The sequence below is a fragment of the Orycteropus afer genome, unplaced genomic scaffold (assembly GCF_000298275.1).
Source record: "Orycteropus afer afer isolate SDZICR_OR568_19922 unplaced genomic scaffold, OryAfe1.0 scaffold00069, whole genome shotgun sequence".
NCBI classification, from domain to species: Eukaryota; Metazoa; Chordata; class Mammalia; order Tubulidentata; family Orycteropodidae; genus Orycteropus; species Orycteropus afer.
Genome location: NW_006921656.1, coordinates 7,679,404 through 7,706,888, shown reverse-complemented (window position 1 = coordinate 7,706,888; position 27,485 = coordinate 7,679,404). Strand labels below are relative to the sequence as shown.

The following is a 27,485-nucleotide window of genomic DNA, read 5'->3' as shown; positions in this document are numbered from 1 at the left end:
GCATTGTAAATTTTGGTCAATGACATGAGACAAAGTATATGTGAACTGCTGTATGAAAAGTGAATTTACTCTGTAAATCTTCACCCAAATCCTAATTTAAAAAAAAAAAAAACACCCACGTGTGGGTGGTACTTTTTGTTACATTGGGCCTCCAACACTAAGACACCACCTAGCACCACCTGTGCTCAATTTAGCATCTCTGTCCCTTACACATTCTATGTGCTCAAACACCGGTGTCCTTTCACAGATGACTGACTGGTCCAGCTTCCCATGGTGCCCATATTAGGAAGGCCTGAGAGATCTATTTCATTATCAAGAACATGCTAACCCTTCGATTGTAGATATCACTCAGCCAGAGGACTTGCAATCTGTAAGTTGCACGTAATAGGATAAGATGCACCCAACTAAAACGTGGTTTTTAAGTAACGATAAGGGTTGGGGTAATGAGTTCGCTGGTCTTCTGGGTCCCCACAGAGCTGTGCACGTAACTTTCCAACGGCACTTTGCACATCTTGCTGTCATTTTTTACCCACATGCTGCCCTCCACAGACCTGTGGACCCAATCCCCTGGCCCAGTGTAGAGCCTGGTGCACAGCAGGTGCATGGAAACGGGGTGCTGAATGTGAATAGCCCTCTCATGTGCTGTGATCAAACCTTCAGATGGTATCTCGGCACTGTATTTGTACTCAGGTTGTTTCCGAAATTTCTGAATGTTACATTATGGTGTCACAAACTCCACACAGAAGATTTAGGAAATTTTCATCCATCAGGGATAATGAAATCAATGATGGAAGTCTTCTCTATTCCTCACAAGTGTTGAGAAAATGCTTCAGTCACACACAGTTTAAATCAACAACAGGCAATAGGTTTCTTCAGGGTTCATGATATACATTTTTGAGGATTCAGTTTCTTTTAAACACAAATGGAACAGAAATGAAAATACAGAGTGTCATTTCAAGGTGATGGCTTGACCAGTTTCACTTTTGAAAGAACAAACTCAGCTGCCAACAACAGGATTAACGCCCTACCTGAGAAGTGCAGCCCTCAGCTTCTGAAAGTCACGGGGCAAAGGAAAAGCCCAGAGCTGCCCACACAGCAGCCAACAGAGCTGCTTGGCCTCAGGAATGGAGAATCCGAAAGTAAGAAGTCACACTGAACCGTTTCCAAAATGTACACATCTGGAAAACTGCTGATTTTAGGTAATTTTTTTTTTTTTTGCAGATTTGCAGTTTCACACTCCAGATTCTTGACGTGCTTCCCAGAGTCCGGGCCTTCTTGGCGCACTTGACGGCACCTCAGTTCTCCAGTGCTGCTATGACAGAAAGACCACAAGTGGGTGGCTTCCACAGAGATTTTTTTTCTCACAGTTCAGGGCAGTGGCTCTGGGAAGTCTCTCTCTGTAGGCTCTGGAAGGAAGGTCCTTTCACTCGAGCTTCTGCCTCTGTGACCCTCAGATGGCTTGGCATCCCTCTTACCCCCATGTCTGCTTCCTCCTTTAATCTGCTTCTTTATATCTACAAAGACATTGACTCAGGACACCTGCACTACTCCTGCGTCCTTCACATCACAAAGACGACCCAGTCCTGACTGCACTATAACCACAGGTAGCGGGGTCTGGATTTACAACACACGATTTTGGGGTTGCAATTCAATCCATAAGAGCCTCACAGAGGAAAGACCCAAAGTGCAACCTCCTTCCAGCACTGGTGGCTGGTGGCACATCTTAGCGCTACGCAGAAGAACGGGTGGGATGTGGTGATGAAGAGCACGGCGAGGGGCAGGCAGGGCAGGCCCTCTGGAGGGCAGCCAGACTTTCTGGAAGCACGGGCAGCAGGGCCAGCAGTGCACGCAGGAGGGGCAGCCCCCGTGGCAGGGGAAGGAGAGCTGATTATGGGCCCCGTGAGGAAGACACACCTAATAAACGGTCTCTGTGTTACAGGACGCGTGTGTGCAGTCAGGCACATTGTAAAGGAACATCCCAAATGAGTGTGATCAGGTGAGCATGACCCAGGGAGCAAATAGAACTCGCCACCGGTCCCAAGAATCCTCCAACAAAGGGTTGTTGACAAATAGGAAGAGACTACAGTTTTGATAATTTTGTGACAAAATGAGAAAGGAACAAAACTGAGATGGGGTTGGTACCACACTAATGCGATCCCTAAGCACTTAGGAGAACTATGAGACGAGCCCTAAGCTTAATTAAGCACTTACTTAATTCTCACAAGAGCCCCTGGGGGAGGCACTGTCTGTCCCCAGGCTACTGACATGTTTCCCAGGTTAGGTGACTTGCCCAAGGTATCACAGGGAGTAAGCAGCAAGCTGTATTCTACGACACAGTCATACCTCGCTTATACTTCATCTTACAGCATGTTGCAGGCACTGTGGTTTTTACAAATTGAGGCCTTGTGACGACCTCGTGTCAAGCACTCTATCGGGGGCGCCAATATTCCCAACAGCACGCATTCACTTCACATCTGTGTCATATTATGGTAATTCTCACAATATTTCAAACACTTTCATAATACCATTGCACACTTAATAGACTCCATATAGTGTAAACCTAACTTTTATGTGCCTGCAACTCACATTATTGCAATATGCACTCCATTGTGGTTGTCTGGAGCCGGACCTACAATATCTGCAAGGTTTGCCTGTAATCTGACTCTAAAGCCAAGACACACAATGTATTTTTCTTTTTTTTGAAAAAAAAAAAGAAGAAGAAGAAGAAGGGTTTGTGCCAAACAGAATCTCAATGGAATTCCAAAACGCAATGTCATTATCTTCATAGCATGGTGTCAGAGATGAGAGACACGGTTATATACTGCTTTGACAGTTGGTGGTTTCTAAAATATCACTTTTTATTTAGTTTTACTGCTTTTCTCTTAAATTTATTGAATAGATAAAATATTCGACTTACATAGTTACAAAGCTATTTGCAGGGAAAAGTCTCTCTCCCAAGCCTGTGCTCCTATCCACTCAGCTCCAACTCCACCCACACTTAATGGCCAGTAGTTCTTTGCTTATTGTGTGTGTATACTTCCAAGGGCTGTAAAGCAAACAGAAGTAAATGCAAATATGGGTTTTCCCCTTATCATCCCAATGGCAGCACACTCTACACTGTTCTAGACGACTTCACACAGTCTCTTACACAGTTTTCCAGAGCTGTTTAAGATAAGGAGACAGCTGCCTGGTCTTCCACAGCTACACAGCCTCTGTAGCTTGGATGCACCGTTGTGCATTTACCCCTTACCCTACTCCTGGAAGTCCCTGGGTGGAGCAAAGGGTTAATGCACCCAGCTCTTAATCGAAAGTTTGGAGGTTTGAGTCCATCGAGGCTCCTTGGAAGAAAGTCCTGGTGACGTGCTTCTGAAAACCCAGCTGCTGAGAATGCAGCGGAGCGCAGTTCCACTCTGACCCACATGGAGTCACGATGAGTCAGAGTCAACTCCATGGCAACGGGTTGGCCCCCACTCATGGATGTTTCCACTGCTTCTGGTGAACAACCCCTGAGCAGGCATCGCTTCGTACATGTGCACACACAGCTGCGGGATGAGCGCTAACAAGCGGCAGCGCTGACCAGAGAGAATATGCATCTGCCATTTTGACAGATCTGCCAAACTGCCCCCCCGTGGGTGTGCCCATTTATACTCCCACCGGCAACACACAGGAATGGCAGTTGCCTCACAGGCTTACCAACGGAGACGCCATCTGACGTCTGAATATTCACTGAGCTGACAAGGGAAAACTGGCACCTTAGTGCAGTTTTCTTTGATGCTCTCCTGTTCCCAGGAAGGGTGGGCATCTTATCATGCACTCCAGAGCCATTCTCCTCTGGGACCTGTTGTTTATATTCTTTCCCTGTATTTTAATTGGGCTGTCGGTAACAGTTTATTTTCAATATGAAATAATCATTCATAAAAATAAGACAAATATTCAAAAGCCAACATCACATGAAAATGAAAATAATTCCAGCTTTTCAATTAATCTTTTTCCCCTTGGGTTTTTAAAAGCTATTCTCTTGAAGTGCCATTCCTGGTTTTACATCTACCAAGTGCACAGAAAGAGAAAGATCTAGGGAGAGTGAATGGGTGACCAGGCAAGCAGGCGATCTGGGAGGCGCATTGGAGCAGCCTGAAGCAGCTGAAACGGTACTTCTGAAGACCCATCTTTGAACAGGGCTCTGACACAAGCCCCAACTGGGCTTCCGGGATGCTCTCACTCACTCTCTCTCCCTCCCACCCCGACCTCAGTGCCTCTCAAGGCGAGAAGGACAAAGCACAACTGCTCTTCTCATTATCGGCCACTACAGCTCAATTCCACAGGGTGCCTAAGTCCCAGGAGGGCCCTGGGTGGCACAAACGGTCAGTGCGTGTGGTAGCTTTCTGAAAGGCTGCCAGTTCAAGTCCTCTCAGAGTGTCTGGGGAGAAAGGCCTGGCAGTCTGCTCCCAAAAAGTCAGTCACTGAAGAGCTCTATGGAGCACAGCTCTGCTCTGACCCACATGAGGTTTCCATGGGTCAGCAACAACTCAAAGACAACTGACGGTAAGGAACCTCAGTGCCAGACCTCTCACATGGACATAATGACACGTGCACGGCCAGCCAAAAAACTCCCCTCTGAATGACCACCTCTTTTAAGTGGAAACATAAACTTCATTTAAAAATAAAGTCACTTTTCAACTGGGGTCTTAAAAGCTTGCAAGTGGCCATCTAAGAGGCAACAATTGGTCTCTCCTCGTCCAGAGCAAAGAAGAATGAAGAAAACCAAAGATACATGGAAACAATGAGTCCACGGGACTAGTGGACCATGGAAACCTCAGCCTATGTGACCATGAGACCAGAAGAAATAGTTGGTGCCCAGCTACCACTGTCAATCACTTGGAAAGGGATTAGTGTAGGAGAGTCTACATAGAGTGGAAGAAAAACGTGGAACAAAACTCAAAATCACAAAAAAGACAAGTATTAGTGGTATGATAAAGACTGGACTTTAACCCACTCCCATGGCTTCCAGCCAAACAACAACTAAAAAAACCAAACTCACTGCCATCGAGTTGGTCCCAACTGATAGTGACCCCTCATTGGGTTTCTGAGGTGGTATCTCTACAGAAGTAGATTGCCCCATCTTCCTTCCGAGGAGTGGCTGGTGGGTTTGAACCAATACCCTTTGGTTTGGCAGTCAAATGTCTTAGGCACTACGCCACCAGAGCCAAACAACATACAGGTGTATAAGTTGAACATTTATACCAGTTAGGTGCACTCCTTGGAAAAGTCAACCATGGGAGATCAGAAGGGCAGTATCTGTACAAGGAAATAGCTCAGAGGGTAGGAATGCAGAGGAAAGAAGGACACAGGGAAAAGGTAACCTCAGGGAGGAAGTGAGAAGAGAGCTGTTACATTATGAGGATTGCAACCAGTGTCATGAAACAACATATGTGTGCACTGTCGTAGGGAAAATGAATTTGCTCTGTGAACTTCCACCCAAATCACAATAAATAAATAAAGTAGCTTCTGATTCACGGGCAAGGAGGCTGCCGCTGAATCGATCAGCCCTGCTGGGCTTCTGAGCAATGACTCAAATAGCACAACCTGTAACTGAGAAGGCTTTGAAGACTGAGTCACAGTCAGCGTGTGTCTAACGGAGAGGGAAACATGGGCAAGGTGATTCCTGCCCAGCCCTCACGTTGCCTTACATAACAGTGCATCAGCATGTTTACTTATAAGGAAGCAAAGGACGGAGCAGCAGGCTGAAGGAGCAATTTATGTTTACAGACTGCTGACTCAGCAGGCTTATCTCGTCCAAGTACCCCCTCCCTGTACTTCTTTAAGGGGAGGGCGTCTGCTCCACCCCAGGGATGCATCTGTGAATTGTCAGTGGAGCAAGGGCCTCACCCAGGGCGTTACAGCCCCCACAGGCTTTAGGACAGCATGGGAACGCATGGAGAGGCCCATCGCGGAGCTATTACAGCAAAACCTGGGACAGACTGAGCTGTCCAGTCACGAAAGCACAAGACCAAACCAAACCCATGCAATTCTCACTCATAGCACCCCTGGAGGACAGAGCAGAACTGCCCCATAGGCTTTCCAAGGCTATCGCTCTTTATGGAAGAGACTGCTTCATCTTTCCCATGCTGAACAGCTGGTGGGTTTGAACCGCTGACCTTATGGTTAGCAGCCAAATGCTTAAACCACTGCACCACCAGAGCTCCTGATCTAATTTGAAGGAAACAGTTAATTAATTAAGATATAGCCATCCTTCAGTAATCATTAACAAAAACAGTTATAAGTCCATTTTGAAGCGACAGGATGATCCCCATGAAATGATGGTAAACAAACAGCAGCATTTATTGGCACGGAGACTCTCCGGCACTGCCTTGCCTGGGAGGCCACTCTAACTCTCAAGTAAAATATTCTTAGCAAACCATCTGGCCACTCTGTGAAGCCACATTCTCCAAGACAGCTTTATGTCGATCATAAAAGTCCCCATCAGAAAAGGACGCATTTACCGTATGACCTCCACCATGTAAAAATAAGAACATTACATGGAAACACTCTACAAGGGATCAAAGAGCATTCTGCAAATATTACACAGTGAACACGTATTACTTTCATCTTTTAAATAAATATATAAATAAAAACATGTAATTTAAAAAAGCAGTATAGGAGCCGGCCCTCATTACAGTGTTCCTGACACAAATTATACATTGTAAATTATGTATATAGCCAGATCTCTCTATGTATATGATTTATAATATATAATCTTGTGCTGCAGTGAATTACTTGGTGCAGCTCTTTCGGTCAAGGTCTTTGTGACTCCCATCGGATGACTAGGTGGAACTCTGCAAATGTCAGATGCTTGTGGCCCACCAAGGCGACTGGAGAGTTTGCTAATGATGCCAATAAGGTGCATGACCCCCTTGTGGGGGTGGGACTGTGCAAATAAGGTGGATGGTACCCTAATGTGAGGAATGGGCAGTCTGCCATCCCACTAGGCTTAAAATGAGCCCTTCTAGAGGCAGAAAAGGGGCTCTTCCTACGCTCAAGACAGAGGAGACCTGGGAGTGGAGCGCGTCCTTGGACCCGAGATCCCTGTGCTGAGATGACAGTGGACAGACAGCAGCAGCAGAGGCAGCAGAAGCAACCCCAGCAGGAGACAGAGCAAGAAAGCTGAGCGTCTCTGGGCAGGAGGCTTGCCGGTGGAGGGGGTGCCTAGCAGTAGAGCTCAAAGAGCTCCATGACACTTGCCCAAGCAGCACAGACGCCAGGCCGAGAGCCACACAGAGGCACAGCTGAGGGCATGGCCGAGGGGAGGCTGTCCTGATGGAAGAACTGCATCCTGAGCATTCCTGAACCTGAATTGTAACCTGTTCCCTAATGTACTCCATCATCATAAGTATTATCTATGAGTCTTTTGTGGCCATTGCAACAAATTAGTGAACCCAGTAGAGAAGTTAGGAGAGATGGTTGGTGTCAGAATTGGTAAAAAGGTTGGATGCTGGTCACATGTCTGATTTCTACCTCACAGGAATCAACCTTGGGCTACTACTGCTGCTGATGGTGAACCTGTCTCCCCCTCATGAAGTCAGAGGAGGTCAGAGGAGCTGTCCCCACACCCTTTTTGGAAATCTAGATCTGGAAAAGCAAAGAAGAAACTGGTTTCATCTTGCAAGTCAGCTCCATTAGTATGATTTACTTGAGAACTGTGAGACCTCACTAACTACAAAAAACCAAATCCACTGCCATCGAGTAGATTATGACTGCTAGTGACACTATAGGACAGAGGAGAACTGCCCCCGTAGGGTTCCCAAACCTGTAAATCTTTATGGAAGCACACTGCCTCATCTTTCTCCCATGAAGTGGCTAGTGGGTTTGAACTGCCAACCTTTTGGTTAGCAGCCGAATACTTTAACCACTGCACCACAGAGCTCTCTGGGTCCCACTAGGGATAGTACAAAAGTGAGGCCTGTTTTCTTAGTAATGTTTGCTATTGGCATGTGTGGTAGTTCAGTTTGTGTGTCAACTTGGCTGGGCAGCTAGATATAGTATTTCCCACGATGACACTAGTAATCAACTGCATGGTGGAACCTACTGTTACCAGTTGAGTTAGGGAATGTATTCTGCTTCCTGTATATAAGGAGAAGCCTTGAGGAATGGTCTCTAGCTTATAGCATGCTTGGACCCTGCTTGTAGCCGTGTTGTTGTTCGGCAGCCTTCCATGCTCAGCAGACCTTGGAATTTATAAGGGTTTTCAAGGCTGGGCCCTTTCAGAAGCCGACGGCCAGGCTTTTCTTCTAAGGCACCTCTGGGGGCTACGAACCACCAACTTGTTGGTTAGCAGTCCTTAACTATCTGGGTCCTTCAAAGCAGAAGAGGGAGGCCGGAGAGGAGAGCCAGTGGGACTCACGACAGGACTCGCTACATCGCTGGCTTTGAAGATGGAGGGAAAGGGGCCTGGGCCGAGGACCGTGGGTTCTTTGCACATTCGACAGGCAGGCATTCCATGCCAGACACAATTTCAACAACCGTTTTGGAGCACAGTGTTTGTAAATCTTGATGACTTCCTTTCGTGTGGTCTATGCAGCATCAATATCCACTTTAAGGGCCAAGCTTGCCTGATACTAAACAGAGTGTATCATTAAACCCACGTGCTGTGTGTGGTTCTTGTTGTCAATAACTACACCACAACCAGCAGCAACGCGGACCATAGCACCTGCACTGAAGAGACCTCACCATCTCCTGAGCCCCTTGTGCTGGGGGCCATGCTGGGCACCTGGGACTGTCTCTGGTGAGGCATCTTCACCCCCGTTACATCAGGTGGAGCTCCCGAGACCATCCAGGATCTGAAAGCACACACTTGCTCTAGAGCCTCCACTCTCCTCCACTCAGGTCTGTTATGCAAACAGCCTGTCTATTCTCATACCTGCATCCTCACAGCTACTGCTTCTTGCCTTGGTCTCCAAAGGGCAGGGAACACGTTACACTTGGGAAGGGACAGAGTGTCAAGTGAACGGAGCTGTGGCTCAAATGCAGCCAAGGGTCAGAACGTGAAGAAAATGCCCAAGGTTACAAAAGGACGCCCCCACCTTCATGGTGAAGCGTGTGCCCCCCGCCCATGCACCCGTGCACTGGACAACCCCGTACCTTGAAGGAGGCGTGCTGTTCCATATGCCGCAGCAGCTGCGGCTTCTGGGCCGCTGTGTAGTCACACACCGTGCACTTGAACTGCTTCCCTGCAAAGAAGGGGAGCACAGGTGAGCGCAGCCAACTGACAGTTGGCATGTGACTTCCGAGCCAGGCACAGAGCTGGGCATCCACAGACATCTCTGCCGTCTGGGAGTCCAGAGTCCAGGGGGAGGCTAGCAAAACGTGCACACACACAGCTGTCCAGTCAACTGTGGAGCCCAAAGAGGTGGGAATGGAGAGAAGCTGGATGGTGGAGGTGAGGTTGCCCAGCTCCACCTGGAGAGGTTCCATGAGCAACGCACCTGGCCGGGGGCCACACGGTAAGCAAATAAGGTGGATGGTAAGCCGGGGGCTACACAGTAAGCACAGCTGAGCCAAGGAAACAGCCCCTAAGGAGAGGGCCATGCCCGCTGAGGGCACAAAGGTGGGGACCCTGGGTGGTCAGGGCAGAGAAGCCAGAAAGTCCTCCAGAGCAGAGAAGGGAGGGCTGGAGACAGACAAGGGCTCGCCCCAGGGAGACCTGGGAGCAGAGCGTCAGGGCCAGCACATCTCCCTAAGGAGTGGGGATGCATCTGAAAGCCAGGAGGATCCTCCAAAGACACTCAGCAAGGGGGCAGAAGTCTGTGTTTGAGAACCAGGGCTTCAAACCGGTTCGTTCCAGCTGAACCACCTGTATTTGCATTTCCACTCCAGATACACTGAATCAGGATCTACTTTTTAGAAAGCTCCCAGGGGACTCTTCTTCAGACATAAACTGCTTACCTGGAGATCTTGTTAAAATGGAGATTCTGATTCAATGTATCTGGGATGGGAATGCCAATTCTTAGCAAGGAGTCAAACCAGAATGAACCAGTTCAAAGCCTTTTTTAGCATTCCTACCTCTGGGAGGGGTGTCAAGGGCAGATTGGAGAGAATGACAGAAAACTACAGAGGACCCTCAAACATCACTCTGGTAAGAGGGTTAATGTTTCAACAATAGCGTAGTACCTAAGGCACTTGACTGCTAACCAGAAGGCTGGCAGTTCAAACACACCAGCCACTCCTCAGAAGGAAGATGGGGCAATCTACTTCCTCCATAGTGATACTGTCTCAGAAACCCAAGAAGGGGTCGCTATGAGTCAGGTCTGACTCAAAGGCACATAACAACAACAATATGTAAATATTTAAAAGTGCCGTGAACAGGTACACGTTAGAACTAAAAATCCTGGGGATGGGGCGCATTACATTGTTTGCCCCTGATTCTCTAAAGTGAAACCTCAGTTTACAACAATGCAAACATGTGCAACCGGTACCAACACCCCAGTGTTCAGTGCTGCTGTAGGAAGCAGTCAGCTAGCAGGGTAAGAAAGCGGTTCAAAAGCTGTCTTCCACAGCAACCACAGCTGCCGCCGGCCCCTTCCCACCAGGCCCCCACCTCTCCTTCTCATACAAGCGGGTGGAACTGCGATCTGAGTGGCAGCCCCCATTCTCCCTCCCTGTGTGCTCTGCAACCCGATGGAAACGCTGTTGGCACCAGCTCGCCCCAAAACCTGTCCTCACTGAGCTAACCAAAGAAGTTCATGATGCCCAGCCAGTGGGTGGACTTCAGTCCTTGTGACACTGGACACTCTTCTGCATGTGGCTGTGATATTCTAGGCTTTAGAGGTTCTCTGCTCCTTGCAACCCACAGTCCCACAGCCTCCCTGAGCCTCCGACCATCCACTCCCAGTATGCTGAAGGCATGCCCTTCCACCTCCAGCCTCCTGCACACTATGCTCCACAGTGGTCCACCCCCACATGTATCCTCTTTCTGCAAGCATCCTGGCACACAGCGGCCTGCCTTGGTAAATGGCTAAGCCAAGAATCTGAATTGTCCAGCTTGGGGGGGGGGGGGGTGACACGGGAGCTGTCAGATTTAGATTCTCATTCTGTGAGCAAATCAGGGCTTCAAACCAGTTCATTCTGGCTAAAACGTAGATTCTGATCCAGTCTATCTGGGGTGGAAATGTAAATTCTCAAACAATTAATTCCTGGGGGAGAGGGGGGCAGGCGGCAGAATGTCTTGGTTCTCTAGTGCTGCTGTGACAGAGATACCACAAGGGGGTGGCTTTAAGAAACAAATTTACTCTCACAGTTTAGGGCACTGGCTCTAGGGAAAAGCTTTCTCTCTCTATGGGCTCAGAGGGCGGGTCCTTGCCTCTCTTCTGCTTCTGTTTCTTGGGTCCTTGGTGATCAGAGGGGTGTCCCCTCCCCCATTTATGTGTCCTTCTGTGCTGGATTAATCTGTTCTATTTTTATCAAAAGATTGATATGATACAGTACTGCGTTGTCAGTGAAGGCAAACATGGGTATATGAGTGGATAGGTGGGTGGACAGGCTGAACTATTAGGTATGTCTATGAAGTAGGGAGTGTATTCAAGAACATGTATAGGGTTGGCAGACAATGATCCTATAAGTTTATGTGAATGATTAGAATTTCCAGGTGTACAGTAGAGCTGACAAGGGGCAAGGCTGTGGTCACTGCTTGGTCACAGCCAGCTACCCAGAGGGACCCAGTAGTGGAACCTGTGGGCTTGGGACTATAGTAGCAGGGGACATCAAGCTCAATCGGCATAACATACTATACAAAATATTGTTCCACCTCCTACTTTGGTGAGTAGCGACTGGGCTCTTAAAAGCTAGCAAGCTGCCATCTAGATGCAACGATGGGTCTCTCCTCGTCCAGAGCAAAGAAGAATGAAGAAAACCAAAATTCATGGAAACAATTAGTACTAGTGACTGGGACATGATCCTATCTGCAGCCTACACAACTATGAGACCAGAAGAACTAGATGGTGCCCAGCTAACACTGTCATCCACTTGGAAGGGGATCTATGTAGGAGATCCTTGATAGAGAGTGAGAACAATGTGGAACAAAACTCAAAATCATTTAGAGAAAAAAAAAAGGGGGGGAGGACCAGGTTTGCTGGTCTGACAGAGCCTGGTGGAACCACTGAGACTATGGTCCCTAGTTGCCCTTCAGGTCTAGAATTGAACCCACATTTGTGGCTTCCAGCCAAACAAAAGACACACATATGAGTTGAACATTTACCTGAGGTAGATACACTCCTTGGAGAGAACAATCATGGGAGAAAGAAGGGATGCTTATGCACAAGGAGATAGCTCAGGGGGCAGGAGTGCATGGAGGGATGGACACAGGGAAGAGGTAATTATCGGGAGGAAGTGGGAGGGGAGTTGTTGCATCGTGGTAAATTGTGATCAATGTCATGAGACAAAGTGTATGTGAACTGCTGTATGGAAAGTGAATTTGCTCTGTAAACTTTCACCCATATCACAATTAAAAAAAAAGAAAGAAAAAAAGAATTCCCTATTCCTGGATTAAAAGAAATAAAAAAGATTGATGTGAAACACACCCTACATTAATACTCTCTCATTAACTTAACAAAGAAACCCCATTCCCCAATGAGACTATAATCATAAATATTGGGGTTAGGATTTACAATACATATTTTGGGGGGACACACTTCAATCCACACAGAGACAGACAAACAGACACCAGAACAAAGTAAAGGAGACAAAGAGGAGCAATTGGGGGGAGGGAGTACACCCCTGGCAGCCTTCCCAGAGGATTACCAAGGGCTACGCCCATCCCTAGCCCTGGGGCTGCCGGACTGGCCTCGAAGGCAGAGCCCCTGCCTGCCAGGAGCTCATCACCCAACACAGATGGCAGGCAAGATAGCAAAGTAAGTCATTACAAATGACCACAGTTCAAAGGAAGCTGGCAGTGTCTGGTGCTGGGGGAGGAGATGGGCTGGAAGGGCTGTAGCTCACGGAGAGGGGCTGCTGGACAAGGTCTCTCGGGAAGCGATGCTTAACCTGAGGTGGAAGGATGAGAAGCACGCAGCCACCCAGGCGAGGAGGAGGTGAAGGCACTTTGGGAAGAAGCCATGGCAGACGGAAGGCCCGAATCTGCAAGATCCCCGCCACCTTTCGTAAATGGCCCTCTTCTACTTCAGCAACCTCAAATGAGTTTCTGTCAACTGTAACGGAGAGTCCCAGCAAACACAGCACTTGAATGAATCAGTGGATGCAGGAATACAAAACACCAAGACCGAGAAATCAAACAAACCCAATAGGGACATGAACAATTCACTCAAGAAAAGATTAACATCAGACTTGATCAAAGGAAACCCAATGACAGCAAACACTTAAATGTGCCCCAAACTCATGTTGCAAACGCTTTATGCATATCACCCACTTAATCCTCCAAACACCTGTCCAATTTCCTGAGTTATCAAATAAAAACTGTAAATGACATGGTGAGATTTTACACCCATTAAACTAAGCAACCAAGCATTTTCAGTAAACACACAATTTAACTCTTAAAAAGACTAATATTTTAACTCTCAAAAGTGAGAAAGTTAAATGGAGACATCTTTTTGATACAATTTTCTGAAAAGTGAACTGGCAACATACTGCACGATGGTTAATGGCCGTGGAGTTGGTTCTGACTCAGGAAGAACCCATGTGTGCAGAACAGAGCCGTGCTGCACAGGGTAGTCACGGCCGGGATCTGTCAGCAGCAGACGCCTGGCCCATCTTCCCAGATACCTTTGCATGGTTCTGAAGCACCCCTGGGTATGGCTGAATGGTCTCTGGGTGGGTTCCGAGGGCCAGTCCTTCAGCTATAAGTGGAATGCTTAACTGTTTGTATCATCCAGGCAGAAAAAAAAAAAACCCACTGTCGTGTAGGATCCAACTCATAGCAACCTCTCCTTGGGTTTCTGAGGCAGTATCAATACGGAGGTAGACTGCCCAATCTTCCTTCCGAGAAGTGGCTGGTGGGTTTGAACCATTAGCCTTCTGATTAGCAGTCAAATGGCTTAAGCACTATGCTACCAGAGCTCCTACCAGGGTCTCCTAAAACCACCACAACGGAAGAACCACCCTGCTCCTGGCAATGTGCCCTAAATTGCTCAAAAGTAAGAGCTGGGTTATGAAACTCATGGTTCACTTGGTGGAGCGGTCTACAGCTCTTGTTTGTTGTTGTTGTCAGATGCCACAGAGTCAGTTTCACTCATAAGGACCCTATGACAATAGAATGAAACACTGCCTGGGCCCTACATCATCCTCACCATTGCTGCCATGCTGGGACCCACGCTTGCAGCCACTGTCTCTTAGCTTTGTTACCTATGAAATCTATGATAACAAAAAGTACTTACAATATTCATCTTAAAATAATAATACCTGGACTTTAATTACAACTGTGTGCTCATTCCATATAAACATGAACCAAGATAGAAAAAGAACTTTAAAAAGAATAATCTGTTAGCGGACAGAACTGTGGGCACACTGGTGAAAAGGGGTTGGATTTTTGTCATTGTTGCTTTAACATTGTCCATTATGTTGGACTGTGTGGTAGTTAAGCATGTATGTCAACATGGCTGGGCCTGGTTTTGAGTGGCTGGGCAGTTGGATGTAGTTATTCCCCATGATGAGAATGGTAATTAGCTCCGTAGTGGAATCTTCTAGAGTAGCTGCCTTAGGGATGTGATCTGCTTCCAGTACATAAGGAGAAGTTTTGAGAAAAGTCTGTAGCTTTTTGGCACACTTGGACACTGCATGTAGCCTAATCTTCATTCAGCAGTCTACCATGCCCTGTCAATCTTGGGATGTTTTCTGGACTTGAACTAGTGGCCTGCCACATTATTTGATAATCTTGGGACTATGCCTTTTCACTTGTCAATCTTGGGTTTGACAGCCTCAGCAGCCAGCAGCTGCCTGAGTTAAGAAAAGCCTCCAGCTTCAGTAGAGCTGAAGCCAAGGGGCTTTCACCCAGCCCCTAGAGCTGGCACTTTGAACTCGGACTTCTAGCCTCCTAAACTGTAAGAGAATAAACCCCTGTTTGTTCTAGCCATCCCACTTGTGGTATCTTCTGTTAGAGCGGCACTAGAAGTAACCAGAACAGGCTCCTAACCCCAATACCTGGAGATGTGATTCTGTTTAGAAATAGGGTTTTCTTTATTAGGTTAATGAGGCCTTATCAGTGTAGGTGGTGATACAGAGAGCAGGTAAGCCAGGCACGCACACGGGAGGCAGACAGATACCACATAAGGATCAGCTGCAGCCAACGAGCCAAGGAACATCATGACTACTCACAAGGGGGGAATCCACACAGCCAAGACCCTGATCTCGACTCTGGCCTCCATAACTGGGAGGAAGTAAATTTCTGTTCTTTAAAACCTCCCACGTGTGGTATTTGTTTTTCAGCAACAGGAGGGAACTAAGAAACTCTGCAACTGAAGAGTATTTCAGACAATTAGCATCCGTCTCCGAAAGGATGGGGTGTTACACCCACTCTGCACACAGTCCAGGAGACAGGTCCACAGTGTGGAAGATGGGTCCACTGTCCAAAAGACAGGTACACCGTCCAGAAGGCGGGTCCACAGTCCAGAAGACAGGTCCACAGTCCGGAAGATGGGTCCACAGTCCAGAAGACAGGTCCACAGTCCAGAAGATGGGTCCACAGTCCGGAAGACGGGTCCATGGTCCAGAAGATGGGACGACTATCTAGAACATAGTCTTTCAATGCAAAAACCGAAAATGTTATCAATGGTTTCTGAACTTGAAAGTTCCAAAGCATTCGCCATCTTCTGGAGTACCATCCAGTCCTGAAGGATGGCTAACTGTAGGTGCTCTTCTTCACAAAGGGTCTGCAGAGACCAGAGCCTGCCTTTGTGAAGAAGCTCAGAGAGGCTACTTCTTGTCCTTGGAGGCAGGACTTGGCTTCTGTAGACGTTCCAAAGTCATGCGGAACCAAGCCTTGTGTATAGGAGGTTGGAGGAGTGCTGAGTCACGCCCTTTGTGGAGAAACACTGTGCAGAAAGCACCAAGCTTAGTGCCAAACCACTGCCACCAAGCACACACCAACCACAGGAGCAAAGGCTTTCCTTTCACAAACGACAGAATCTAGAATCTCAGCTCCACACAAAACTCCTCCTATTTGACCAGGGACCCAGGTGTTAAAAGTCACAATCACAACAATCTAGATGAAGCTTAAATGTAATGTGAAAAGAAAGATGCTACAGGTTGAACCCAGGCGGTGGACAAATCAACTCATGCAAAGGTCAGACAAAACCAAGCTATGGTGTCAGAGTCAGGGCCTGGTTACCTGGAAGGAAGAGAGAAGAGGAATAACTGGGAGGGGCAAGGGCAGAGGCTGCAATGTTTTGTTTCTTATGTGGGCACGTGGTTTCACAGGCATGCCTCCTTTGTGATAATTCATTGAGCTACACACTTCACAATTATTATTTATTTTTCATTTATGTGATCATTTCATTTTCAAAAGGTAAGAGAACAAATAGCAAACACAGGAACAGAGTGGAGCCACCTTCCCCAGAATGCACTCTGGGGCCTGGCAGCAGATGAGACAGGAAGATGTCCCGCAGCTCAGGGATAGTTTTGAGGATTGCCTGACAGTTGGCACGGATGGTGCAGGCTGCTGCTGCAGAGAGGCAGCCACCGTCAGCATCGTCTGCCCTGTGCTTTGCAGCCGGACACCTTCCTGAGTGCAGGCTTGATGGCGATTTCCCCTGCAGATACCCGGCTCGCCGTGCAATCAGTGTTTCATCACCAGCCCCCTCCAAACTGTGTGATCTTCAATTTCCCTTCGAAGGCTGGGGGGGGGGGGGGTTGTCATCTCCACCGTGGCTATCCACCTCTCACAGGTGTCACACCACCTCTGCAAGCACGTTCTCCATTTCAAGCTTTCCTTTGGGAGGTGTCTGTTTCTTGTCTAACGCGAGTCTTTCAGCCAGCATCTCGGGGACAACTAGCTGACACCATGAAGCTCATCTCTGACGTCTTTAATATGGGCCTGGAGACCAGGTACAGGCTTTAAGTGTCACCAGAGAGGAAAGGAAAAACAGGGTCTGGGGTCACAGAGCATGGAGCTCTGCCCTTGGTCCAGCCTTACTCAGCACCTCCTGTTAGGATGGGGGGAGAGATGGGGAGAGGCCTCCTGGAACAGGAGGATGTATGATTCTGCCTTGGCTTATGTAAAGACAAAAGTACCTAACCCTATGAGACATGGGACTGCTCTGCCTGTTGTTTTCTTTCAGCTATGGAAGGACAGAAAGGAGACCTTGTGGCACAACAGTTAAACACTGGCTGCTAACTGAAAGGCCGGCAGTTCAAACCTACCCAGTGGCTCTACAGGAGAAAGAGCTGGCAATCTGCTTCCACAAACAATCAGAAAACCCTACGAGCCAGTTTTGCCCTGTCACATGGAGTCTGAGTCAAAAGTGACTTGAGCGCACCCAACGACAACGTGGAAGGTGAGAGCTGAACCCACGAGAGGACAGCACAGCAGCAGAGGGCCTGCAAGGCTGAGGGCCCAGGGCTCCAGCAGGTACCTGAGGGAGGTACCTGGTGTGGGCTGACATGCTGGCCCCAGAAAGGTAAGTTCAAGTTCTACCTCTGAAAAAAACAAAACAAAAAACCCACTGTCATTGAGTCGATTCTGACTCATAGTGACCCCCATTGGGTTTCCAAGTGGGTAAATCTTTACCGAAGTAGATTGCCCAGTCTTGCTTCTGCAGAGTGGCTGGTGGGTTTGAACCACCAACCTTCTGGTTAGCAGTCAGATGCCTTAGGCACTGTGCTCCTTAAGTTCTACCTCCAGTACCTATGAATGTGACCTTACTGGAAACAGGGTCATTGCAGATGTAACTAATTAACATGAGGCCCTACTGGAGTAAGAGATTCCTAATCTAGTATGAGTGGTGTCCTGAACAAGAGGAGGACAGACGCAGGCAGAGGGAGTATGCCACGTGAAGACAGGCAGACGTCACAGCAATGTTGCTACAAGCTGAGGCACATCTGGGCTGTCAGATACTGGAAAAGCCATGGAAGCCTCTTGCCACAGAAACATTGCAGAGAACATGGCCCTACTGACACCTCCAATCCAGACTTCTAGCCTCAAGAACTGGGAGAGAATCAAGCTCTGTTGTCTTAAGCCACCGGGGTTGTGGTACTTGCAAAGGCAGTCCTAGGATGCTAACAGCCCCAAGGGACACTGAGGCACAAAAGCACTATGTCACCTGGCACCTCCAAAGCTAAATAATCAAACCTCCATTTTCTGCTCCACAAAATAAGGCCACAGGAGGGGCCATCCCAGGATACCCAATGAGCCCAGCCTGGGACTGGAACTCAGTGTGCATGTCACAGGCTTGTGTTACTGTGCTCCTAGCACGTTCCTGTCTACATACTGTGTTTCCCTGAGGATGGCTCCAGAGGCTTGGTTGCATCACAGAGATCTATACGTAACCAAGAAGGGGCGGACCAGTAGGAAAAATCTTACCCTGCCACGTGAAATAAAACATCATCCTGAGTGGCGGCCTTTGGATTCCATCTGAACCCACAGAAAGAGAGCAGTGGAAGACTGCTTCCGATTTCAGGGAAGTTGTCTGAAATCAAATTAAATTGGATCCTGCCTGTCGAGTCTGACTGTACGTGCACTTCAAACCTGAAGCAGCACTAAAATATTTAGAGAAAGAATGTCCATAAAACTAGACTGTTATTCATAACAATATCTAGAGGCAGAAAAGTCAAAATGCTTCCTTGTGATTATGTATCCAGCCTGACTAGGAAAGACAGTATGTCACATTAAGTAAATTCGTCTGGAAACTGACTTTATCTTTTCAGAACTGATCCTCTCCGAACACTAACGCCCGTGCTCTGTCCCTGGAATGGGAGAACATGATCTAGTGCTATGGTCCGTCCCACAGGTGGAGCACTACAAATCGCCACTCTTACACTGTGTCCTTGGGGAATGCCAGGGAGATGAGAACGCTGACCACTGAAGGCACAGGGACAGTGATCACTCAGAAGAACCAACACACTTCGTGTGGCCCCAATTAACCTTCCCACATCCTCACTGTGGTAGGCAGCATCGGGTCATGCTGCCAGCCATCAAGGGAGCTCCCAGTCACGGGGACCCCATGTGTGTCAGAGCACTGTGCTCCCCAGGGTTCCAGTGGGTGATTTTTCAGAAGCAGATTACCAGGCCTTTCTTCCAAAGCACCACTGAATGGGCTTGAACCCCCAACCTTTGGGCTAGCACTAGACGTGTTAACTGTTTGTACCACCTAGGTACTCCTCCACAAAGACCTCCAGATCCAATCCCTGAGCCTTTAACTCATCTCATATGGGAGGAGACTTGTAGATGCCTCAAGGTGAGGATTTTGAGATGGGGAAATTGTCCTGGATTATCGGGGGGGGGCCCAATGTGAGCACCAAACCAAAAACCAAACTCACAGCCATCGAGTCGAATACCGACTCACAGCTACCCCCACTGGGTTCCCAAGGCTGTAAATCTTTATGAAAGTAGATTGCCCCATCTTCCTTCTGCAGAGCAGCTGATGGGTTTGAACTGCTGACCTTCTGGTTAGCAGCCAAATGCCTTATCCACTACACCAAACACAGGGGTCCTTAAAAGATGGAGGCAGGAGAGGTAAAGTCAGAGAAAAGAGATGTGATGACAGAAGCAAAGGGATAGAAAGAGACTTGAAGACACTACTCTGTTGGCTTTGAAGGAGGAGGAGAGGCTTATGAACTCAAGGGTGCAGGCATCCTCTACATGCTAGAAAAAGGAAGGAAACAGATTCTCCCCTGGAACCCACAGAAGGAACACAGCCCCGCTGACACCCTATGATAGTTAAGGTTATGTGTTAACTTGGCTGGGCCTGGTTTTGAGTGGCTAGACACCTGGATGTAGTTATTCCCCATGGTGAGATCAGTAATCAACTCCAAGGTGGAATCTACTGGAACAGCTGAGTAGCTGCTTTAGGGGTGTGGTCTGCTTCCAGTATATAAGAAACAATTTTGAGAAAGGTCTCTAGCTTTTGGCATGTTTGAATCCTATATGTAGCTGAGTCGTTATTCAACAGCAGTCTTGGGACTCTTAATGGACTTGAATCAATGGCCTGCTCTGTGGTTGGTAACATTGGGACTGTGTCTTTTTACTTGTTGACCTTGGGTTTGTCAGCTTCAGCAGCCAGCAGCTGCCTGAGTGAAAAAAGCCTCCTGCTTCAGGAGAACTGAAGCCCAAGGTCAAGAGGCTTTCACCTAGCCCCTAGAACCTCACACTTTGAACTCGGACTTCTAGTCTCCAAAACTGTACGAGAATTAACTCCTGTTTGTTAAAGCCACCCATTTGTGGTATATTTTCTATTAGAGCAGCATAAGGTAAACAAAACACACACTGATTTTAGACTTCTGAGCTTCAGAATCATAAGATGGTAAGTCTGTGTTGTTTGTAAGCCACTAAGTTTGGGCAATTTGTTACAGCAACCATAGGAAACTAATACACCCATGTCACAATGGGGATGATGAAGTTGCCTGTTTGAGGCTGTACAGACAGGAAGTGGTTCCAACCTGGGCCTGCCCTCTGCAGCTCATGGTTTCTGCCACTCTGCGTCACTGCCTCTCTACGTAGCCTGGCACCACACAGGCTTGCCCCGTGCTGTGAGAAGAGGATCCTGCAGGAGGCGTAACGGGCATTTGGCAACTGGCATCTTATAGAGCACAGATCTTCACGGTTCTCGCATCTGCAGTAATTTGTGCAACAGCCAGAACAGAAATAGCTACGTCAGTAAAAATGCAGCTCAGGAAGTCTCTCTACTTTGACGGCTAAACTCCAACTGCAGACAGGACACCGATGATAATTAGCACATAAGCTTGGAAACCAAGTGGAATGGAGCGGGGTGAGATGTGGCAAGAAGCGGAGGGTGGTGTGGAAGCAGGTGAAAGGACAGGAGGGGAAGAAGCAGCCTGGCTTAAAGGCACAGACCCTGTAGCAGGCCTCTGCCACTGAGCCCTCTCCACCCAGCTGAGAGGGTTTAGGAAAGCGCGTCCCAGTCAACAGTCAACAGTCAACTCCATATACTAGTCTCAGTTAACTGTTCAGGAAGCTGTATGGTTAATTTTAAGGAGCCCAGGTAGTACAATGGCTAAAAACTCAGCTGCTAACTGAAAGGCTGGTGGTTCGAACCCACCCAGCAGATCCATGAGAGAAAGACCTGGTGATCTGCTCTCATAAAGATTACAGTTGAGAAAACCCTATGGGGACAGTTCTTATTTGTCACATGGGATCACCATGAGTTGGCATTGACTCGATGGCACCTAACAACAACAACAATATAGTTCATCTTATAGTCTGGGCTCAGTTATTCCCAATGGATCTTGGGGTTTACGAAAACCTGAGATGAGAAGCATCCTATGTCCCCAAATAAGCATTTCCAAAGGGGTGTCTGGGGGCCTTGAAATCAGCCCTCTCTCTCCTGCCTGTCACCCAGTCACCAGTCCTCAGACATGATCAACAGAAAGCCAGCATAGTCATGGCAGTTGCCCTACCCGACTCTCTTCCCCAGGGGTGAGTGGAAGGAAGGGTGACAGGGAAGTTGGGGAGGATCCAGTCTCACTCCCTGTCATTGAACTTGGTAAGATCAGCCAAGCTGGTTTCTCAGTTGTCTTTTCTTATTTGCTCCTGCTTGTGCCTCTGGAAGGAAGAGACTTTCAGATAAGTGGGGCTACTTGATCCAACAGTGATTTTCCTTCTTGGAGGACAGAGGAAAAAAAAAAGAAAAGGAGCAAACACCTCCATGTGTAGACACCGGATCTCTCGGGATCAGGGGAAGAGGGAAAAGGGCACATCTTCCTAATTTCCACCATCAACTCTCCACATGGCAAATTATTACTCAGCCAAGAGTGTGAGAAGCCTGGTAATTTCTTTTTGTAAATTTCACATGAAAACTCTTCCTAACTCAAGTGTCTGAGGGAAGATTGGGTTGAGAGAGAAGGAGGACCCAAAGGAATTTGCACTGAACTTCAAAGAGCTTTTCATTTTATGATTAAAGAACTGGCATTTGATTATGTAACCAAGAGCACTGCTCCACTTCACCTTCCCATATGCCACAGGTGGGCAGAATCACATACAATCCCCTAGACTGCACCTCAGGCCTGGGATCTTCCTAAAGTCAAAAGGGGAGAAATGTTTTACAGCATGACTTTTCCAATCAGTTCTCTGATAACTGTTGGCATACATGCAAAGGGTGCAATCTGGTCCTTTACTGGTCAATTTCTTCCTTTGTATATACTGTTTGTCTATCCTTTTTTGCTGAAACCTTCAGCCCAGACTGACCTATCCTCTCTAAGGTACAGTAACACACTCCTTGAGAAACAGGAATGTGATCCCCATGGCTCACTGTTGTTGGGGGCCATCGAGCTGACTGTCACTCACAGCAATGACACATGATGGAGGAGAATGGCTCCATGGGGTTTTCTTGGCTGTAATCGTTCTGGAAGCAGGTTACCTGGTCTTGTCTCCTATGGAGCGGCTGAGTGGGTTTGAACTGCCTACCTTCCTCTTAGCAGCTGAGTGCTTAACCACTGCACCATCAGTGCTCTTTAAATAAATCAGTGAGTGTGAAAAATTAGCTTTGCAAGCAGGTAACCAAAAGCCAAACCAAACTCACGGCCACTGAGTTGATTCTAACTCACAGTGACTCTGTAGGAAAGAGTAGAACCGCCCCAAAGGTTTTCCAAGACTGTAAACCTCTATAGAACTAGACTGCCTCATCTCTCTCCCACAGAGCAGCTGGTAGATTCAAACCACAAACCTTCTGGTTAGCCGTCCAATGCTTTAAACACCGTGCCACAAGAGCTCCTTACAAGAAGGTAAAAGACAGTGTAATTACATAATTAGTTAAAAGATAATGACTTTGAGTAAGTGAGTGAGTTCTGAGTGAGTTCTGCTATTTTAAAATCTGTATTTTAAAATCTCTGTATTTTAAAATCTCTAAGTCACAGTATTTGATGTAACATAAGTAGCTGCGAGATGACATGGGAAAAACCACTGGTACTTTTTGAATGCCGTTATATCCCAGGCACTTTATACAAGGCCTTCATGATTGTTTTTCACTTATTCATGTAACAGACATTTACTGAGCACCTACTATATGCCAACACTATTCTAGGTGCTAGAAATACACAACACACAAATATAATAAACTAAAAAACCCTGGGTAGGGAGCTTACATGCTGGTAGAAAAGGCAGAAAAATCATAAATAAGGAAACTAGATAGTACATTAGAGAAAAAGAAGTCTTAAGAGAAACATGAGAAAGAGTATGAAGTAATTGGGGGAGAGTTCTAGTAGCAGAAGACAGAGAAATGATCAATAAGGAAACTATATAGTACACCAGAGACGGTAAGTCTAAGGAGACACACCTAAGAAACACAGAAGGGAGTCTGGATTATGAAGAGGGTGGCTGAAGCTGGAGACACACAGCTGCAGGCACCCTGAGAACATGCCTCTTAAGGAGAGCTTAAAGCCAGGACGACGTGAATAGCATTGCACTAGGATATTCAGGGAAGAGGACTGCAGAAAGGGGATGCTGCCCCACCAGATGCCCCGAGAAGGGTGTGCCTGGCAGGTTCCAGAAGAGCAGGAGGCCCTATGTCTGGAAGGATGAGAGCCTGAGGCCTATCAGGTCCAAGAGACAGGTGGGTGGGTGGGAAGATCAGAGGGTTTTTTAGTGAGGATTTTGGCTTTCACTCCACATGAGAGGAGATACACAGGAGGGTTCAAATCAGAGGAGGAATGTGACCCAATGTCTCACAGGATCGCTCTGGCCACTGTGTTGAGAAGAGACCACGGGGTAAAAGGTAGAAGGAGGATGTGCAGGTATGTAGGAGGCCACTGGAAGAATGAAGGTAAAGGACAGGACCTTGTACCAAAGAGCAGACACAAGATTCTGGGTGATGTGCAAGAGAGAACCCAGAGGATTTGTCAGGACCGGATGTGGGGGATGAACGGGATAGTCAAGACTGACCCAAGGTCTGTGACCCAAGCAACTGAAAAACCACTTGCCATTTACAGAGACACGGCAAACCAAGGGTCTGCAAACTGTGGCTCAGACCAATCCAGCCTGTGCTCTGTTTGTATATAGCCTGGATTTTATGTTTTGCAAGGTTTATAAGACAAAGAAAAACACAGGGAAGAGAATGTATGTGGCCCACAAAACCTAAAATATGCCCTATCTCTTTATAGACAAAGTTGGGAGACACCTGGACCATACAAGGCACAGGTTTAGAAGAAAGACCAGGAACCCAGTGTGGAACATGCTAAGTCTGAGATGCCTTTTAGACACCCAAGTGCAGATCTGAGGGGACGGAGGTAGATACAGGTCAGCGGCTCAGGGAAGGGACTGGGCTAGAAATATAGATGAGGAAGCCTTCAGAGGAGATGGCGTTTAAAGCCAGGAGATGGGAGGAGATCACCTCAGGTGTGAGCGTAGGAAGAAAAGAGATCCACAGACTGAGTGCTCAGGGCTTCCTAGATGCGGAGGGATCAACACAGAAATCCTTTACTAGTTAAGCTCAGCTATTGTTTGGTTTTAGGAGCTCTGGTAATGTAGTGCCTAAGGTACGTGACTGCTAACCAGAAGGCTGGCAGTTCAAACCCACCAGCTACTCCTCAGTGATACCTACTTGGATAATCTACTTCCATAGTGATACCATCTTGGAAACCCAAGGAGGGGTTGCTCTGAGTCGGGTCCAACTCCACAGCACATAACAACAACATTGTTTGGTTTTAAGAAGACTTCAGCGGATATTTTTGGTTTAGGGTTTAAAGATGATCTCAGGGCAACAGTTTCAGGGATTTGGCCAACCTTCAGAGCTCCAGAAAGTTTGGAGTCATGCAAATTTGAAAATATATTCTGCATTTTCCCCCAAAATTCTGCATTTTATCAGGAATCTTCTATAGATTCTTTGATCAAAATGTTCTACATTAATGGGAGAGGAACAATTCAGAAAATGAGAGAATGGTTGCACAACTCAAAGAACATAATCAATGTCACTGAATAATACATGCAGAAATTTTTGAATCAGTGTATGTTTTGCTGTGTATATTCTCAACAATAGAAAAATAAATAAAATTTTGAAAAAAGTACAGGGATGAGTAGGGACCGGAAAAGGAGACTGAGAAGGAGCAACTTCCTGTCGTGATCCTCAAACCCATGTAGCAAAGGGAGTGGATAAGTATCCCCATTTTACTGCTGAGGAAGCTAAGGCTCAAAGGAGTAATCTGACCAAGGTCACCTCAGTAGGAGTGGCAGACAAGACTCAAGGCCAGACCTTTCTGGCCCTACCCTAGCTCACAAGGCTTCTTTTGGAAAACCAACTGGATTATTTCCTGATACAATAAGTACAATTAAAACCAAATCATTCCAGTCAGGCTTTAGAGCAATGTACGCTTCTAAATTATGAGTTAATTTTATGGTTCAGAGATGACAGCCTCCTCAAGGCAACCTTGCGATTAGCACCAGCCCATCTCTCCAGGGAATTCAAAGCATGTTACAGAGGCTGGCAACTGGCAACTACAGCAAGCCCAGGAAGAGAGTTACTGTCTTCTCTTTCACACAAAGGGGGAGATATTTTGCATAATGTGGCCAAATAATTCCAAAATTCATCCCAAGTAATGATAATTAAATGAGAAGAGCTAAAAAATGTTTGCAGGGCAGGGAGTGGGGGATAGAGATACAAAAAGAAAAGAAATAAAGAAATGCAATGTAAGACCTTATACTAGAACAAAGATCACTGGAACAGAAAATCCAGAATCAGACCCAACATCTGGGGATATTCCAGCATTCAAAATAACACTAAAGGATTCGATTTCTCTATAAATATGCTGAGTCAATTAATAACTGAAAACAAATTAACATGTCTACTGCACATCACACATCAAGATTAAATTTCAAGAATATTAAATCTCATAAATATTATGAAATCAACAGATAAAACCTAAAGAAAAAATAAAAGGATTTTCTGCCAAGATGAGGAGGTTCTTCTAACATAGAGAAACTATGGGGGGAAATAAAGAAAAAACTGACAAACTTAAAGGTACATAGTTTTTAAAATATGTGTATAAAAAAAATACCACAAAATTTAAAAGAAAATGATAAACTGAGGGAAGTAGCTGTAAAATATGACAAAATATACAGGGAGCTCTGGTGGCAGAGTGCTTAAGGCATCTGACTGCTAACCAGAAGGCTGGCAGTTCACACCCTCGGAAGGAAAACTGGGCAATTTATACTACCTTGGAAATCCAAGGAGGGGTCCCTATGAGTTGAACCTACTCAAAAGCAGTGAGTTTGGTTTGGTTTATTACTACACAAAGAACTTTTAGAAACCAACAAGTTAAAATATGAGCATTATGAAAAACAGGCAAGGGGAATAAACTTCCTTCAAAATTTCTATAATAAACATGGATTACTCTATTATTCAGGAAAAGTTTTTAAAATTCTTTTTAAAGAAAAAAGCATTGCCTATACCTTACCTATACCTACATAACAGATCATGAACGGCATTAGAGCAACGGATCTATGACCCAGTACCCCACTCACCAAAGTAGCCATAGAGAAAACATGAGACTCTGGTTAAGTGTCAAAGGGCAATAGAAAGAATGTGCTATGCAGCCATTGGGGAGGAAGTGACACCTTCAGTTTAGAAAGTGTCAACCTGTACCAGTGCCTCTGGGTTGTACAGCTTCAGCCCCTCCATGTTTGTCTCCTAAAATCCCAGAGTATTAATGCTGAAAGACACCCAGGAAATAGAAGGTCTCATTCTCCTATTTCATGGAAAAACTGAGGCCCCAAATAGGTAAGAAAACTGGTCCACCAAGGCAGGCCCTGTTCCAGTGGTATCCTCATTGCCCATGCCTCCTGGCTTATATCTTTCCTCTCAGACTCCTAAGTGCTTGAAAATAAAACATGACCTCACCAATACTTCATCCTCTCAAAAAATACCAGGAAAAAAATGGATAGAAACAATGCAAATTTATAATGTTTCATCAAAAAATATTTCAGTGTTTGCATGAGTTCTTTTGAATTTAAGAAGGCCTTTCTTTCCCTTTTAAAAAAGAGCAGAAATATATCAGAGCAGAACAGAAATAAACGAAACAGAAAACAAAAAAAAGAGAGAAAATCAACAAAACAAAAAGTTGGTTCTTTGAAAAGATTAACAAAATCCACAAACCACTGGCAAATCTAACAAAAGAAAAGAAAGAGAAGATGCAAATTACAAGAATAGTAAATGAAAAGGGTGTCATCACAACAGAAACAACTGAAATAAAAAAGATACTGACAGAATATTATGAAAAACTGTACTCCAACAGATTTGAGAACCTGGAAGAGATGGACAAGTTTCTGGAATCACAAGACCTACCTAAACTATCTTACTCAGAGACAGAAAACTCGAACAGACCTA

At 46.6% G+C, this 27,485-nt stretch overlaps 1 protein-coding gene across 1 annotated transcript in view; it reads right to left on the bottom strand.

Annotated features, from left to right (window-relative positions):
- Positions 1 to 27,485, bottom strand: part of ZFAT (zinc finger and AT-hook domain containing) — a 257,978-nt gene that overhangs the window by 112,460 nt on the left and 118,033 nt on the right. The window contains exons 9-10 of the mRNA XM_007940573.2: positions 22,217 to 22,286; positions 9,136 to 9,324 (exon numbers count right to left, since the gene is read on the bottom strand). Coding sequence (XP_007938764.1) covers positions 9,136 to 9,324; positions 22,217 to 22,286 — 259 coding nt within the window. The remainder of the gene's footprint in view (positions 1 to 9,135; positions 9,325 to 22,216; positions 22,287 to 27,485) is intronic.